Source organism: Rhipicephalus microplus, chromosome 8 (genome assembly GCF_043290135.1).
Source record: "Rhipicephalus microplus isolate Deutch F79 chromosome 8, USDA_Rmic, whole genome shotgun sequence".
NCBI classification, from domain to species: domain Eukaryota; kingdom Metazoa; phylum Arthropoda; class Arachnida; order Ixodida; family Ixodidae; genus Rhipicephalus; species Rhipicephalus microplus.
The window spans coordinates 26,533,294-26,551,323 of NC_134707.1; the positions used below are offsets into that span (position 1 = coordinate 26,533,294).

The window sequence follows — 18,030 nt, forward strand, 5'->3', positions numbered from 1 at the left end:
CGAAAAAAACTGAATTCAAAGTTTTAGCTCGGCCTTAGCAAAAAAAAAAAAAAAAATTCGTGTTCGAAGCATGTTTTTCTACCCTTTTCAGGTTCTGGTCATGATGGAGTGGCTAAAAGTGTCGTATTCACACGACATAATTCATTGGCCCCGATATTACATCTCATTAGAGAAACTGAGGCAATGTGTTGTTTTGCGAAATTTTCAGCCATTTTAATTAGCGCGTCAATAAATATTGAATTATTCAGTGTCATCTTTCGTACAGTGAAAACAATTTATCAGGCTTGGAAGGTATGCCCACAAATATTTTTGCTTCTGTTCGTTTCGAGCAAGGAAAAATTAAACTTTCGACTTAGGTGAAGGAAAGTGGAACGTTGCACGATTGTCGAACATGGTAGTGTTCTCAAGAAAAGCGACCATTTGCAGCAACAGTGAACCTAAATGGCCGCAAATTCTCTTCTAAGGGAGCTAGTACAAGTGTACTTGCTGAATTTTAAGCCATTTGAAGAAACACTCGGTCCCTGACGTGCCTCCATAATTAATGTGCACCAGTGCACGGACCACCGCTCAAAGCGCTGTTATCCTGTTTTTGCCAAAGAAGTTAAGTTTTAGTCAAGCTTCCTAAAGTGTCGAAGATAATCTTGTGGTTATTAGGCTGAGTTTCCTGAACATAAACCAAATAGGCTGCATACAAGATATTCGTTGCCTGTACTTTTATTAAAGCCCCGGTTATACAAATACTACGGGTGAAAAATTATAATCTTGCTCCGAGTTAAGGATACCGCTAGCGTGACGTCACCTACACTGTCGCTTATTATTCGTCACCTTTCCCGTATTTCAGTGTCTTTGAAAGACAATTAGTGATTTCTGCACACCAATAAATCTACGTCATCAGACCGAACTATACGGCTGACTTTGTTTACATGCGCCAAAAACAGAAATTGCTCTATTCTTTGAAGATATGTCTTCAAGACAATCACTGTTTTGAAAACACACAACAAATTACTTCAGTGCCTTAGCAATAATTTCATTATCAGTACGAAGGCTTTCAACAAGAAAAGCAGACCTGTAAATATCTTATAAGAATTCCACATATGTTGAAAAAACGGTCAGCACTAGAAACGAATGTACTAATAAAACGCATCAATGCACTTCACGCGTCTTTTGATTAAATAAACGAGACAATACGAACACGCAAAGGTGATTCAATAATGTGTCCAAACAGCAAAAAAAAAACGTGTGTCATTATAAGAAACAAAGTCATTATTATAGTAGAGTCATTATAATAAACAATATACATGAACCGGTAGAGCAGGGCTAAAAAGGTGCAACAGAAGCGACCAACAACAATGCCCTTCAAAATGTCAGGAATCGCAATCTAATTGTGGCAAGTTCTGGCATTCAAAGGCGTCGGCAAACTGCGGAACACTCATAGTGACCACATTGCAAGTTGTCTGCAGTATATCGCTATCACTAGCGTCGTCCCGGTCCGCTAGAGAGCAGCACGTGTGCTGCAGTCGAAGTAAAAACAGCCTCTTCATTACATCGCTGATGTTAACTCGATCATCTTGCAGCGCAGCCGCTCGCAGCGCCACCTGGGTGGCCCATTGTCGCTGTACGAGCAGACGCCACCGCTCGACCGGTGGCACCAGGCCTAGCCGACTACGCACGTATCCAACCAAGCACGAGCCGTACACGGTCCAGTTCCAGTTGCTCGGTAGCTGCGCTCTAATCGCGGATTTACTCAGGAAGAAGCCCAGCGTCGCGTAGTTGACGGCTACTTCCGTCGCATCGTTGTGGTAAAAGTCGGGAACCAGGAGCCGGAAGAAAGTTTCCCGGTCGCTCCACTTCATGTCAAGCGACTTGGGACTTAGGAAAGGCTGGCATCCCCTTCTTCCCTTGGAGGACTTCTGCGAAAACAGGATCACGTTCGACACGAAGTCGCCGCTGTATTGCGATGGCAAGACAGTGAGCTCTCTTGATTGGTGCGAGGTGGGACTCAAGAAGCCAGGTTGACCTGTTAGGCGAGACAAAGAGTCTTAGTCCGCGCAGGTGTTCACTCTGTTGTATCCGTAAAAAAGACATTTTGGTGCTACGAACCGAGTATTGCCGCGAAAACGCAAGAGAACGTGATCTTGAAGCATCATTGAATTTATACTAAACAGGGAGTACACAGCTCCTTGCATAGGCGTGCCCACGGAGGATGCAGGGACACACTCCTTGAAAAGGAGGGGGGGGGGGTGCAAAGTCGATTCCATATATTGATATGATAGAGAGAGAGAGCACTGTGACCCTTGGGAGGGGGCGCAAAGTCAGCCTTACACTTGACATAATAGAGAGGAGTAGTGGTACGATGAACCATCGCATTGCTCAAAAGCCTATGACTCTTTGAACAATGCATTCGCTGTATTTCCTGATGTTTACTGTCATTTAGCATGACTTATCCAACACTTGCCAAAATTAACACCTGAAGTATAACAACACTAGAGCATTGGTGATAACTTAGAGTTAACTATATAACATTAGCGAATCTAGCCAAAGCTTCCAATTGATAAGCAGTGCTGGTATTGGGCAAGTGAATTTACAAGGTCTGGCTACCACAGCATAGGCGCGCGTTGTTCAGTTCACTGCTCATACAGCTGACCGCGTTCATTACACGTGGGACTATGTTATCACATTTTAAGATACTCGTAACAACTCCACAACTGGGAAAACCAAATCCAGCGAAGCTGTTGGTCAGGTGTAATATATATGACTATTCTGAGATTGTATATCATGGAATCTATTGAGCGAATAATTGAGCATAATCATATACACTGAGTGATCGGGGTGCGTGTCGTGTGCATGACGAATAATATTTAGTAAGAAGTGGCCAAGACTGGTCTCAAAATAACATGCGCTGTAGTAGATAAGCAACTCCTTTGTTTATATAAGAAACTTCATCTTTGTGGCAGGGCACTCACTTTTTATTGAAGTGATCTGGTTCTGCGGCAAAATTGGTCCCACCATTCAGGTATTTAGGGGAAATCGTACGTCTACATGTTCACTTGAGGCCACGTCCTCTTTTCTAGTCTCAAAGAAGTGCATTAGTTGCGTTTGTTCCGACAAAAATGACTGTTCTGGGCATTTTTTTATCAATGCACAGGGTAAGCGAAAACCTAACCCCATTCACGTTTGCTGTAAGACGTGGTTAAGAACAAGCAATTGCTCACATGCGTCGTTCTCAACAGGTGGCGCTGACGCATTATGGTCCACGAGTATTTCCCTTCGGAAGTTGATTAGGCGGTGCGTCTCCTGCCACACCTGTTCCCACATGCGGCGCACGTCACTGCGGGTGGCCGGAGAGTGCACGTGAGTCCAGAGCCAGTGGCAGTAATGGCCACCGAAAAGCAGCTCCAATGCGCGCACGCACGTCATGGCAACACTATCTTGAGTGCCGTCAACCGAAGCGGACTCCAGATGATGGACTTTGCCTTCCAGTATGAAGAACTCCGATAGAGGAACAAGCATCAGGTAAATGGTCAGCTCCGGGAGGCTAGAATTCTCGAGAACATTCAGAAGGGCTCGTACGTCTGGTAGATTGACGACTCGTACCTTCGAAGGCGGCCCTCCTGCACCGGTTAGCTTGACGTACTCGCCGAGGATGCTAGACCAGTGGGTTTGCGGAGTGTCAAGCTCGTCTAGGTGTACCTCGGTGATACGCGTACGCGAGCATACATTGGACGTAGACGCTGCCAAGTCATCGTCGATGCTTTCTATCGCGTCCACACGGTCCATCGTGGGGTCCTTCTCTACGATGGGCAATACTCGGCTGACGAGGGACCTTCGCGAGGAACTCCCCATGCGCTGTGCCATCGACGTACCCGGGGATACCTGGACGATTCCTGCAGACGTGGTATTGCTGGAATCACGCACCCAGCGCAGGTTTATGGCGGACGTTGCGTTGTAGAACAGTACGTGCTTTACAGCGAGCGCGAGGAGCTCCTTGAAGGTCGTGACCTCCGTCCAGTTTGAAGGTTGAATACCCGACGCACGCAGGGCCTCGCTTATGTTCACCGGCTGTTCGTGAAAAAACTTCAGGCAGGACCTGCGAGTTTTTAGTTATAATACGCCATGTGTTTGGTGCGCCACTGCAAAAATTTACCGCTTGGTGACACTAGATGCGTATGTACATGAAATAAATTTTTTCTACGAGGGTATTCAATGGAGGGAGCGGGGATAGCATACTAAGTTAAGATGCTTTATACTCATCGCAATACATTCAACTGAACTTCTAAATATATTACATCTGAAATTCAGCTGCAACGAATGTTTCACAGTGTAGCAGAGCACTGAGCAGTCTTAGATTCAAGATGAAAAAAGAAATTCCATCTAACAGAATAAGGATGCAGGTACCCTATTGTAGAATTTCTGATGCTACATCACATCACTTGAAAGGGTATTGCCATCACTCTGGCTTGTCCTGTTAAGTAGTTTCATATCACTCACATGACAACCTTTCTTGAAGTATTTAAAAAATGAATCAGGCTTTTCTGTGTCTCATAAGCTGGCACTCATCACCTTCGTTAATTTTAAAACGAAATTGTTTTATGCCAGGGCTCACCACGGCTCTGCTGACATACTTCTGTCACGGAAGTGACGTTGAAAAATGTGTACTGAGAGATCGCAAGGAAAAGCTGTAAATAAAGCATCTGTCACGCATATTCGAGTCGGCAACCTCTCAATTCTCAGCGCTCGGCGCTGAACACTACGCCACAAAGCGTCCGCTGCCTGGAATGTTAACGGCACTCCACAGAGCTTGTGGAAGTCCTCAGACCTTCGAAACTCTTACGCGTTTTCTTTATCAGTGGCGAGATGGCGTGACAGGCTCGCGTTTGGCCCGCTTTAAAGGTCGTCACCTCCACAAGTCGCCGCCTCCATGGCACGTTCTCTTCCTGCGCGCGTATAAGACTAGTAATTCGGGTCACTTCGTACGCTGCCGCGGCCGCGTTTACTAAAGGAGCGTGCTGCTGACACATGACGAAGTCAAAATTGAGACAGTTGTTCACGCTTCTCCGTATACTTGTGTACTCGTTTCGTGCACTTTTCTGTTTTAAACAGCGCACTTTAGGTGGCGAGCTGTGACAGTTAGTCAGAGCTCTTCCTGTATACGCCAATTTCAAGCGTGCTTTCTTCTTGAGGTGTGCGCGGCATGTTTCGTGCTCCTTGCCGTTGTTAACGTGTTTTTGTAATGTGTTGCTGTTGCTGAAATACAATGCACAATAAATGCTTAACTACCTCTGTAAACACACGTTTCACTTTCGTATTACAGCGATTTCTATATAGGAAGTAAGCCATGTTTTTTATATATCTGAATATTATTTGAATTCGAATATGTTTGAAGGTATCTATGATGCGCACTAAAAACACCTGCCACCTTCCAAGTATGATCCAACTCGCCCAGCTGTAAGTGTCATAGAACCAATATATTGCCTCCTAGGTCTCCCGCCACTCATATTTCACACTTCCGAGGTTAGCTGGAGTAGAACGCCATGACCTGCAAAAGCATAATCTAGATACATAGTATCGTTTTCTTCTAAGCCGATCAATCAGTGGAGAGGACAGTTGGTTGAGAAAGCTTGTTTAATAAACTGATAAAGATAGCGTAGTTCGTAATTCATCAGCGTAGTTCGCGATGGGTACCACCATTTGCCTAAAGAGAAGTTTTGCGCTTCTATTTTACTGTTTCCAGTCTAACCACAGTAGGCTTCAGTAACCTGACCTGTAAACGCCGGCTATGTGCCGCGTGATGTCTCCAGACATCGTAGGCGACACGTGACTCCGCGCCTTCAACAAGATGGCGTTCACTGCGGTGACGTAGGCCCGTCGCTGAATAGCCATGTAGCTGTCGTGGCGCTTCGCGTCATTCGCAGCCATAGAAGACGGGTTCGCCCATCGACCGCAAGCAAAGCCGTAGAAATCTTTGCAAGGGTCCTCGGACAGGTTGACAGAGGAGCTCAGTTCCCACACGGCGCTGTAACAGTCCACGGTGACACAGGCCTCGACGAGCTGGTCGATCCACAGCGCGCGCCTCACTTGAGGACTCTTTGGGTGGGCGCGGATCACAACCAGGACAACGAGGCCGATGACCACACACGGAACCAAGAGGACGACAAACAGCGTCGTACGACTGACCTTCGACAAGCGACTCTCATCCGTGTACCCGGCAGGGCGTACGAACTGTCCCTGTTTCTTGGACTTCTCCCATCCTGTAATGAAAACAACCTAGGAATGTTAATTAGAAAGACCATGTTAGAAAGGCCATGCATGTTTATCAAGATGAAAGATTTAAATGCCTCATCAAATAGGAAATGTGTATTTTGGAGTAGTGGGTGTCCATGTAGACACGAATGGTGCTAAATATCAATATGAAATCATGGTAGCGTTTAGAGAAACGGGGTGACCCATCGGTGCTGTTAATTTGACAATCTCCCGCGATCGTGATGCAACGAAATGAAACATGATTGTCCCTGCTGTAGGCCGCCTACCCTGCGCGTGCAGCTGCGTGGACGCTTGGCCACATTTTCAACGTGTCACTAAGATAATTGTATGGGGCAGCGTTAGGACAAATACACCAACGAGAAAATACAATTCGTTATCAACCCTAACGAACTATCCCACCTTTGCGTCGTTCTGCGTCACTAACAACTCTTGGGGACCACGGAACTGCTGAAGGCGAAATTGGCAAGAAGTATAACCGTAGAAAGAGGAAGTAGCAAGACTGCTGTAAAACTGCTAGGGAGGTCTCGGGCCTCCATAGGTTGGGCGGTGGCCAACGTGGACGGCCGGAATTCGTACGAAAAATGAATATGCTCTAAGTTTCCCTTTGTAATCACTTATTAGCCCTTATTACGCAATCTTTTAGAAACTGCCGCAAGTATTCTGATAAAACTTCATGTGCTTATAAAGAAGGCCACTTGTTAGTGCGTGCTGCTTTTTTATGCCTAGATTGCTTATCTTTCCGATGGCGCAGTCCAAAATTTTAGAGTTAGTTCACTTATTCAGAGTACTTCTTCTTTACATCCACCAGAAAGAATGTAATAACATTCCGCAGTAATATTGTAGACACACGTAGGTTATATCTGAAATAAAATAAGAGTGCAGTTTTATGTAGTTTATGAGAAGAAAATAAAATTACACAGAGCAAAACGCCAGGAAGAAGGCTTATCACTATGTGTGACTTTTTTAACTAATTCACTTTTGCGGAGATCAGTAATGTTTTAGCTCAGATTGTGCCTAATGTGTTGTAAGGGATGCATGCAATGTTTCATCGAAACCAGTTCAACATTTCTTCGTAGAAGAGGTACACTGAAGTATAAAAATTTATAATACGCTCAATTTGAGAGGGACGAAGTTCTGTGTGCACATACTGCTTGCGCGAAAGGGCGAGCGGTGAACTTTGGCGCAGCATTTAAATCGCTTGCAGCGGCTGCTCGACGTCGGGTCTTCGCAGGTTTATTCCTCAAAATGCAGTAAATTTTTAGGGGTAGAAATTTCTAATTTGATTTTTTGGGGTTTACCCTACCATGAAAGCCTAAAATGTAAAATTCTGTGCATGTAAAACATCCCTACGACCACCATTTACGGCGCACCGAGGAAACATCACCGGCCTGGTGCTCATTCTCTGGATGAAACGATGACTCTCGAAATGGCACATTACAACTCAACTTTGCTGTAACCTGATTGTTCTTCTACAAGGACCCGAAGGCGAAAACAATTTGGTGTAATCATCATTATCATCACCACAAGTCTTGAAATGTGTGTTGATTAGAGTGATGATGCTCATCATTTCGTTTGAACAGCTGACTGGTCGTCTGGGAGGACGAATTTTGCCTTTGATGGGTTTCGGGCGACTGATAAGGAGTCCTTGGGACCCTACTACAGTGTAAACGAATGAGCTCAAAGACAACGAACAAGAACGTATTCACCTTAGCTAAAAGCAACATAATATGGGCCCCTCGTACAACAAGAAAAACCGAAATTGATTACACTTCGCGACCACTTGTAGGAACCACCTGTAACCCTTTCAGCAAAAACTAGTGAGAGTTTAATGGGCTGCTTTAATCACATGTGTAATAATGACGCACTTCGAAAAATGCATTAGTATCCTGACTGAAAAAGGGCTGCAGTGTTGAATCGCCAAGGCTGAAGCATATAGTATTGAGTCGCCGTTCATTCGGAAGAAGGTGTAGATAAGTGGTTTGTAGAAACAGCTTATCAACAAAACCACAATAGACATGATGGTACTAGGTGTCTGGCAACATTATCCAAACTTTAAGTGGGACCAATTTATGCAGTTAAACAGCAGCCGCAGTAGTAAACAAAATTGAGAAAGGTTCAAAAACGAATCACCGTTTAAGACGTGCATGTCTTGTAGGGTAATGTTATATATACCTATATGTTCTATATAGGTGTGCATGTAGATAATCAGTTCTGTGTCAGGCGGGCTGTTTAGACGCGTATGTCACTCACGTGGTGAATCGACGCTGTAGCCGTCTGAGGAAGCTAGTCTCCAAAAGGCCAGGAAGGACTTCGATTTCGAGACAACAGTCGCGTCCTGGCTGCCGAATTCCCCGAAAAGGCTTTTTCTCTGCGAGGGAGTGCTAGGACTCTCTTGGGCCTGTCGGAGCCCACTGGGAGTGGTCGCTTTACTCGCCTCCGCAGACGGGAGGTCGTCATGTATAATCTTGGTGAGAGAAAGTTGCAGTTTCGGAAACTGCTGATCGCGCTCGGAATCCAACGTAACGCTGGGGGCCACGATACCCGGAAGATATCGCTCATCAGAATACGCCGCCTTGGAAGGACCGCGTGGTTCATGGTGGTTCTTGAGACTGGCAAGGTGCCGCAGTCTGCACGAGTTGTCCGCCTTGGAGTCCCGTGCCTCTTTACAGGGCCTGGTGCAGTCTTCTCCTCGAGAGCCCTTGACATCGCTCGAAACTAGTTGTGCGTTCTTTGAATTACTTGGCTTCAAGGCCTCGGTCAGTGGGTTCAGCTGAGTAGGCGGCAGTTTGTCTCTCTGGCTTACCAAAGATGTCGCACTGGCCCTTGCTTCAGTTTTCGAGGTAACTCTCGACGTTCCGAGGCTGCTGTTACACCGACTGCCATGATGCTGTTGGGAAGGCGAATCGTTATTGAGGGTCGGCGCTTTCGTGGATGACATGGCGGAAAGATTGGCGCTGGCAGTCTGCCTCGTCGCTTCCACTTCAACAGTCTTCGCGTGGCCGTCGTCCATTCCGGTAGTTCCATGGCTGCGTCGCTCTCTTGGAGAGGCTTTACGCGAAGATTTCTGGCTTTTCGCGGCCTTCTTACGCCCGCTTCTTTTCGGATGACGTTTCGAATGCGTGGGACTATCACAAGGGGCCTTGTGCGGGATTCCACTCGCCTTTTTCGTGACTTCTTCGGGAGTTCGCATCTCGTTCCTTACGCGACGCAATGCTCTTCTTTTTCTTCTTGTATTCGGGTGCATGGGTCGGACCCTCTATGGATAAATCGTTGCCCGCCTCTCATTTCTTCTTGGTTACCCATTACGTAGGATAGGCCAATAAATATGCCATTAGAATTAACCCTATGTAATGTGCCACATTTATTTTAGATATTTTTCTTGCGCACTGTTGGGCGAAATTTCGAATCACATCAGGGAATGTCTGACAATATTTTTGAAGAAAGTCAGTGCCACAGACTCTGAAGAAAAAAAAAAGGTGGTGCATATATGTATTACTGACGTTATCCCCCAGCGTGGCTGTGTGCCACAGCTTCCAGAGACTTCCTTCCTTCCTTCCTTCCTTCCTTCCTTCCTTCCTTCCTTCCTTCCTTCCTTCCTTCCTTCCTTCCTTCCTTCCTTCCTTCCTTCCTTCCTTCCTTCCTTCCTTCCTTCCTTGCTTCCTTCCTTCCTTCCTTCCTTCCTTCCTTCGTTCCTTCGTTCGTTCGTTCGTTCCTTCCTTCCTTCCTTCCTTCCTTCCTTCCTTCCTTCCTTCCTTCCTTCCTTCCTTCCTTCCTTCCTTCCTTCCTTCCTTCCTTCCTTCCTTCCTTCCTTCCTTCCTTCCTTCCTTCCTTCCTTCCTTCCTTCCTTCCTTCCTTCCTTTATTTTTATCTCTTTCTTTTTTTCTTTCTTCGTGCATTCTTTGCATTTTCATTTCTTATCTTGACATTTCGCAATCCTCCCTCCTCACTGTGTCCTTCCTCCATGCTGGGAATCAGAACTTAATCCACATGTTCAGCAGCGCAATTTATCAGTTACAGCTTCTATTTACATTACATGACAGCTTCTATGTAAAGGTGAAAAATCTGGAGACTTTAGTTCAGATTTACTTCTACGCCACGAAGCAACATTTACACCTTCTTAGACTGACCGAACACTCCGGTTAATTATCTTTTCCAAGGAAACAAATTTTGTTAGACCATCTCACCATCTGTTTACTAGCTGCAGAAGACTTTTCCAGTGCCTTTGTACAATCATTTCTTGCTTACCCTATCGAGAATTCTCGCTGTCGATTAGCTTGTCTATGTTTGACGTCCAAGATAACAAGATAAGCTTATGAAGGCCTTCGCCGTGAATGACTAAGAGAAGACCTTTCTTGCGGATGTACTGCGAAGGCAAACAATCCAAGATGGAGGTTTTGAAGGCTACAATCTTGCCTAATACTACCTGAAATAGGACCATACTTCCTCAGCGTGTAATAAAGCGATTGTAGCGAAATTCTGTGACCTCAATCTTACTTCGCTAAAATTACGTTCAAGAAACGAGGTAAACTTATTATCTGACATCATTTGTCAAGTGATGTTGAAGAGCAAGAAAACTTTTATTTCATGTTATCTGGCAGACTTTCTTTTAAATCTACTTGAAGTTTTTAATCAGGCCTTAAGTACTGGTGGGCATGTATGCAGCTTCACGGATGAAAGAAGTGTTTCTTAATGTGCTTATTAGCTCACATTTCAAAAAGTGCCTAATTATTCTTCAACGTGGTAATGAATGATTTGTTTGTCTTGTCGACTTATATACATTTTTGTACAGAATGCTGCAGAGGGAACACTTCGGACAATCGGATCGTTGGGCTTGGGTTCACGCAGCACTTCTATCCCAGAATAACTTCGATTGTGTTGAGTTTCCATGAAATCATAAATAAACGGAGAAGAGCAGTGCACAAACACTCTATGTGGCCGATCGGCACTGCACGCACAGTCAGGATGCTCTTTTGGATAATGAACTAGGCAGAGGCAGTGTTACCCAGCACACGAGAAGAAATCCGGTGTCGAGAATTCATTCATTCACTCCTGCCACACACACAAAAAAGAAAAAACAGACAGAGCTTGGTCTGGTCTACACTAACGTAGTTAGTGCCTCGAAGAACCAGTTAAAGCTAGCCGATTAACTTCTAATATATCGATTCGCTTGCTTCGCTATGAAGTTTCGCACCAACCACGATGTCACGCTTATCACATATATAAACTGGCTTATTCCTGATCGACGTGACGCAGCTGAACGACACAAGTTTATTGGGCAGCCCTTCGTGTAGAAGCAGCCATGGTTACTCGCGCAAGTACAGCAAAATTCCTGCGAGCGTTGAACGGGACGGTTAGCTACGAAGAAGACGTTTCGGCTACTAGCACAAACGTAGTTGCGAAGCAAAGCAGCTTTTTTTACGCTGCTTTGTGATTGGGCCAGATTTCAGATTCAGCCTCGCATTCCATTTTAACTTCACGTGGAACGCAACCGAGAGACGGAAGGAAAGCTCATAAAGAGAGAAAACAATACAGCAACTTCCCCCCTTCTAAAAGAAAAAAAAACAAGCGAATAAAAAATACCCAAGTTCGTTCAAGCTCACTCGGCAAGTCCTTTACTTCTCTCCGCTGCGCACGAATACAGCCGCATAAGAGCTTTATGGTAGAGTGTAGTGGATGGATGCGTGGATGAATGCTAGGAGCATCCTCTTTACGTTATAACGGGACGGTAGTGTGCCATCAGACTACACAAATAAATAAGATTTTTTCCTTGTTTTTAAGTTGGCTCGTGTTTTAATCGTCCATTTTGATTAAATTTACCTTACTATAGAAAGAAACAAATTCAAATTCATAGTCCAGTCTTGTGCCCTTTAAGGCAGAGTGCCCTTATTAATATCGTTAAATAAAGGCTACACAAGGTGGAGCCACGTAGCGCATCTTTAATTTGGCGCGAATAAGAAATCCGCGCTGAAAGTAACACAGCACTTTCAGAGCCTGTAAAAAGTAAACCATAGACTTGACATGCATGACAAATATACTGAAAAACAAGAGAAGAAAGAAAGAAAAGTGGGGAAGAATATATAGTTAGCATAGTTAGGCTACTACCATTAAGAGACAACAAGAAAAAGGTAAACTTTACATAGCACAATTTCATTGGCTATTTGACTCTGGTATGTAGAGAATGAAAGGCCGAGTAAGATATCTCTCCGTGACATTTCCTCCATATACTGAAAAAAAGAAACGCCAAGCCTGCGCGGAAGGCGCAGCGCAGTCAAAGCGAAAGCTAGAAGAGCGGCCTTTCAGAGTCTTCTCTAAACACGCGTTGGGTAACTGCTGCAAGCACACGTGCTGGGTACCCACTATGGCCTTATTAGTAATAATTTTCGGGTAGTAGAAGAGCACTCGCTATGCTGTTTCTCGCCATTCTTCTGCGAAGCGTTGTATCTTCTAAACACTTGCAAGCAATTTTGTGCCAATTCTTCATGCAGTGGCTGACGAGGATGAAGAATTATGCCTGAAGTGGGCATGAACCAAAGTTAATACGTGATCAAAAACAAGCTTTTATGATGGGTTAGAGCATTGCACGACCCGCGCGTTCCGCTATTCGCATTGTGTGACGCCTAGTTGTTTGTTTGCTGGTACAAAACGCTTTATTACTCATAACAACGTGATTACTTTCCCGACATCAAGCCTGCTTGAGACTAAGTCCCAAACACCGGCCTGGCTCACTGCGAGTCCGGGTTCAAGCCCCACTGTGTCCTAAATACTAAGCTTTTATTATTTTGCGATAATGGTTACGAAACCCCGCCGCGGTGGTCCAGTGGCTAAGGTACTCGGCTGCCGACCTGCAGGTCGCGGGTCCAAATCCCGGCAAATTTCCGATGGAGGCGGAAATGGTGTAGGCCTGTGTGCTCAGATTCGGGTGCACGTTAAAGAACCCCGGGTGGTCGAAATTTCCGGAGCCCTCCACTATACGGCGTCTCTCATAATCATATGGTGGTTTTGGGATGTTAAACTTCGCATACCAACCAACCGACCGACCGACCGACCGACCGACCGACCGACCGACCGATCGATCGATCGATCGATCGATCGATCAATCAATCAATCAATCAATCAATCAATCAATCAATCAATCAATCAATCAATCAATCAATCAATCAATCAATCAATCAATCAATCAATCAATCGATCGATAATGGTTACAGACACTGACGGCAGCGGCAGCGGCGGCTGACAACTACGGCGCTGCGCGTGACCACAGTTTTAATCTCGTAACAGCTTTCGCGATAAAAAAAATGCAGTGCCGAAACCCTTGCATAAATTTGAGCTAATTTGGGCAGGCTAGGGCTTTTTAAAGTGCCATGCATTCTCTAAGCGCGCTTGCACTGCCAACCTCGCAACGCACAGTCCTAATGTTTTTTTTTTAATCTCGGGATTATATACTGATAGCCCACCTGAGCTTTGGACTTTGCTGGTTATACTCGAAACGCTGTCGAGACTAACCCCCGTATTCTAGAACGCCTCTTCACTCAACGCTCCACCTTCACACGAGAAAACCAATGAGAGCATCATCTCTAGGCAGGCCAAGTCACTGCTTATCAGGGATAATTTGCTGCTATTCTTGAGTAGCGCAGCGTCATTTTCAGCCGAGCAGCGGCGCAGTGCTTAACTCTGTCAAGTGAAGGGTGAAAGTCGAGTCGAGGAGCGCTTGTGAATACGGGGAGGGTAAAGCACTGAACCACCCGAACCCACTACACGTCATACCGACGTATACAAAATTTATAACAAGATAGCACAGGCAGCCACTTCCTGGCACACGTTTGAATACACGTGCATCGGCGACACAGAACGCAGTTGCACTATCAATACACACGACCCGTCATTTCCTCCGTAGCGTCCACGCACTCACAGAAACCTATCTTTCGCTAACTGATATGAATATCTTGTGAGTGACGTCATGGACGTATATTCTAAGTGAACTGGCACTTTCAGGAGGTGGCTTTGATCACGAACGAGTTGTGGTTAATCTGCACGAACGCGATATTGACGCGGCAGGAAAGACCACGCATTAATATTGACAGAATCTGCGTTAACATTATTTTAACATGGCGAACGTCGTGCCCCCTACGCAACATGGGGGTTTCTTTCGACGTTAATGCAAGCCAGCTATCGAACACTATACCGGTCGGGTGGCCGACTTTTTTTGACAATCGTGCGTCGCAAAAACAAACCTTACCGGTTACCCCTAAAACTAAATTATTCGAACCAGTCGAGCTTCCTGCGAAACGACGTCATGTTGCAAGGTTTCGCACGAGCCGCACTTGCCAGTGATCAGCAACGCCTCGCTATCGCCGCTGATTCCATGGACGAAGGCGTACTTTCACACAATGCGAGACGGCACGCATGAAATTGCCGCTGTGAACTTCGCCGAACTGAGGACTATGCGTACGAAGTGGAACGGAGGAAGGTGGTATGATAGCTCCCAAGCAGCCACAGCGACCGCGAAAAAAGGAGCCAGGACGTGTCTGCGGGATTCCGGGTGAGAACATCGTTGCACAACCGATAGGCTGTCTGTCGTCCTCAGAGTTCAAGCCTTCTCTCGTAAGTAGCGTTCCGGTGTTTCTTTCTAACGCAGACGAGCGACCCCAGCGCCTTTACCTGCGCAGTTTACAGGGAAAGCCAACGTACTCGCGCGAATACTATAGATTTATATTTTGACCTTCACCTACTGAATGCCTGAACGCAGTACTGATCGCTGAAATACTACACACAGTTGCACCGTACACACAAAACTGACGGTGTTGTCCTCGGGCCGCAGCGACAGATTTCGGCATGAAAAGAAATGTTAGAGCGGCATTGGAACTGTGTGGTCAACGGAAGGACCTCCTCGCACGTTATTTCGCAAGAGTATGGTATAGGTCCAAGGGTGAATCGACCGCGCGTTAAGAGCGTGGCACTTACGAAGGGTCAGGAAGACTTTGTTGGAAATACCGCATTTTGTCAGGCTTAGCATTTGCGACAGAAGCGTTCCAAGTTAAACCACTCGAAAAACATAGGCCTAAGAACAAATGAACAGCACAGGTGCATTGTGTTGTTCGTTAACTAAGAGTGAATCACCAACTCGCAAAACAATCTGTTCTTTTAACAGCACCACTATTCGATGACAGACCACTTTCTGTGGGATGCTCTTTGATTATTTTTTTTACATAGTTGAGTATATGGTAACGCCAAAACGAAATCGAAACTGTTCTGTTTTGTGTTTGCGATGAATCCCTTCCATTTGATTAAACTTCGTTACATGTCACACGAGCCGAATAATACGGTGCAGACCAGCGTCGGAACACCAATGGTATCCAAAATATGCGTGCCTAGGTGACACGGGCGTCCCCTTAAAGGGGGGCGGGGGGGGCGGAGAAGGGTCACTTGCCTGCTACCCCCCCCCCCGTTTGCTCTCCCATATCCTGAGATACATCAACGCCCTCCCCCCAACCATAACAGTGATGCAACTCGGATCGACAAAATCCTACGGATTTCCATGCCAGGTGATGAAAACGTCAATTCATGAAGTTACGTGGTTACATTTTATGAGGTTATTACAGCTTCGTATCTTTGCCCAGTAGAAATAAAATTAATCTTGTCGAGTGGCACACTAATCTAACACGTAACCTTGAGCCAGCAGGAAGCACTGCTCAATACCCAGTGCAGATAACGTTGGACACTAGAATCAGTGCACAGCGGATGTATCTGATTGCGTGGTGTGATATATAGTCTGGTAGGTACGAACTCTGCTGAGCTACGCTTATGGTACTACGAAAGACAGGCATACAAAAACGGCGATGATGTGGAAATCCATATTTTTGTGTTTCATAGCACCAAGGCTATGGGCCCACACTGTGCAATCACAAAAACATTGATCGACTGTTGTCTTTTCGTTTGATGCACAAAGCGTGTTTTGCAATCGATACATGCGGTGATTGCTTGAAACTTTTCAGTAGATGGCTGAATCAGAAAAGAAGTAGTAGTGTTAGATCATAGGAACATGTGATGTGAAGTCGTGTGACACGCTTGATGAAGTAATGGTTCGTCCAAGTGACGTCACCACTATTGCTCATCTTAGTAACGGGGGTCATTTATATTTTTTCGCGCTATTCTGTTTTATCTTTAGTAGATGTAGTCAAACTCACGCCGCTTCAAATGGTCTTGAAAAGTTCTCCAAAAAGTTTAAACTACGTGTTCTTCGGAATCGTGGCAGTCCATTCAATACTATACCTCGGCTCGTTTGATCGTATGTGCTCACCGAATACCTAGAAAAGCACAATTCCTGTTTCCCAGCTCACGTTCCCGTCACCTGTGCAGCCGACGTCACTTTAAGACAGCCAATAAAGTCTCCCTGTCTTCGACAACGCTTGGCGACGCAGCGATGGTTTTGAGTCTTAGTTGACTGTGGCTCGTAGCATCATACTGTATGGTGCTGTCACACCAATACAATCCTCCCGGACTAGATACAGTGTCGTCTGCTTGAGTGGAGTCAGCTTTTCGCCTTGGAGCCGTATGCCAACGCACCTCTGCGACTTCCGAGATCAGTCATCGTCACAGCAAGGCAGCGGCGACAACCACGACGGCGAAGAAGCCTGCACCCTTGAAGCACTCGTATCGAGACCGTGGTCAAAACATCCGCCTGTGGAAGCTCCTACCATGAGCCTCCTCCGTGCTTACCCAAGCCATAGGGGGCCATTGCGGGTGATAGCTCGAAGCACTGCTCTGCGCTGTGGCTCGCTGGGAAGCTTGTGAGAGTGAACGTTGTTTGCACTTTGTATAAGTTGGGCGTGCGGCTCTGTCAGACGATGCACACGGTTAGCGCAGCGAGGAAAAAGCGCTGGACACGCAGTGCGATTCAGCGTCTGATCCGGCGTGCGACGATTCACGACACATGGGGGCGAACGAGCCATCAGCGCTCAGGCTTCACACGCGTACGGCACCTCAGCTTGCACACTCGGAAGACGTCGTATTGTACAAGCTCCTATCAGGCACAAAATAAACAACCTCACGCATTCATGCTGTGTTGCCTAATAACATTGCCAACAAAGATACTCCTTCGCGATCGACAAACATCGCTACAGCTCACATTCATCCTCGACTCCGAGCGTAGGCCTTGCAAGACCGACGTTCTCGGAAGCGCCACTCGTTTTCGAACGTGAGCTGATTGTCGAGCGCTTCTTTTCGCCAACCCGATGAAAGCTTGTACACTTATATGGTGCTTTACGCGTGGAACTGGTTTTCTCAACGGCCTCGATGTAAAGAGCAAAGCTGGGAATCAAGCTGGCTGGTTCGTCGAGACAGCCAGGGCTACTGTTTGTTTACCTGCAAAGTGGCCTTCCATCACGGCTCGATATCTTGTTGGCGGTTCGCAAACGGATGTTGCCTTGCAGAAACAGCACACTTCAAGCATCACTTCATTCAATCATGAGTTGTTTCATGTCAGAGAATGTTAATCTAATATTTTTCATGCCACTGGCAACGTCGATCATCGACCAGTACACGGGTGATTGGGGCTATCAGAGCGGCGAGGAACAAAGTTGCCACGGGCGCTCACCATTGGCGCCTCTTGTCACGCTCTCGCAAAGCCATTGGCTGCGGCTGCCAGACCGGTGCAGTTGCCGCGCGGCTGCAAAGTTGAATGCTCGCTCGGCAGATCACTCATTGTAATTGTACAGCATACAACTCAAAACGCAAGAACTGCTCTGTCATATATTTTTTCTTTTCTAGGTT

The 18,030-nt window shown here is 46.2% G+C and overlaps 2 protein-coding genes across 4 annotated transcripts; both read right to left on the reverse strand.

Moving 5' to 3' along the window:
• Positions 1-1,244: 1,244 nt before the first annotated feature.
• LOC142768885 (uncharacterized) lies at positions 1,245-4,154 on the reverse strand. Its single transcript, XM_075871359.1, has 2 exons — positions 3,213-4,154; positions 1,245-2,017 (listed from the first exon to the last, which is right to left on the reverse strand). The coding sequence occupies exons 1-2, from the start codon at positions 3,853-3,855 to the stop codon at positions 1,365-1,367; spliced, it is 1,296 nt and encodes a 431-aa protein (XP_075727474.1). The 5' UTR covers positions 3,856-4,154; the 3' UTR covers positions 1,245-1,364.
• Positions 4,155-5,608: 1,454 nt separating this feature from the next.
• Positions 5,609-17,537, reverse strand: LOC142768886 (uncharacterized). 3 transcript variants are annotated; one of them, XM_075871362.1, is made up of 2 exons: positions 16,978-17,537; positions 5,609-6,248 (listed from the first exon to the last, which is right to left on the reverse strand). In XM_075871362.1, exons 1-2 carry the CDS (start codon positions 16,994-16,996, stop codon positions 5,749-5,751), a joined length of 519 nt encoding a protein of 172 aa, XP_075727477.1. In that variant the 5' UTR covers positions 16,997-17,537; the 3' UTR covers positions 5,609-5,748. The 3 variants fall into 3 exon arrangements, 2 of the variants coding, with proteins under 2 accessions (XP_075727477.1, XP_075727476.1); XM_075871361.1 differs by lacking the exon at positions 16,978-17,537 and adding an exon at positions 8,512-9,650; XR_012885517.1 differs by having other exon boundaries at positions 6,117-6,248; positions 17,387-17,537.
• Between the last annotated feature and the right edge of the window lie 493 nt (positions 17,538-18,030).

Bases quoted from the DNA above. Each gene is read 5' to 3' on its own strand.
- LOC142768885 (XM_075871359.1), bottom strand. From the start codon at position 3,855: ATGGCACAGCGCATGGGGAGTTCCTCGCGAAGGTCCCTCGTCAGCCGA. The intron at 2,018-3,212 runs GTGAGCAATTGC...CTCGCCTAACAG, and splicing joins ACCTGTTGAGAACGACGCAT to GTCAACCTGGCTTCTTGAGT.
- LOC142768886 (XM_075871361.1), bottom strand. From the start codon at position 9,505: ATGCACCCGAATACAAGAAGAAAAAGAAGAGCATTGCGTCGCGTAAGG. The intron at 6,249-8,511 runs GTGAGTGACATA...TTTTCATTACAG, and splicing joins CTACAGCGTCGATTCACCAC to GATGGGAGAAGTCCAAGAAA.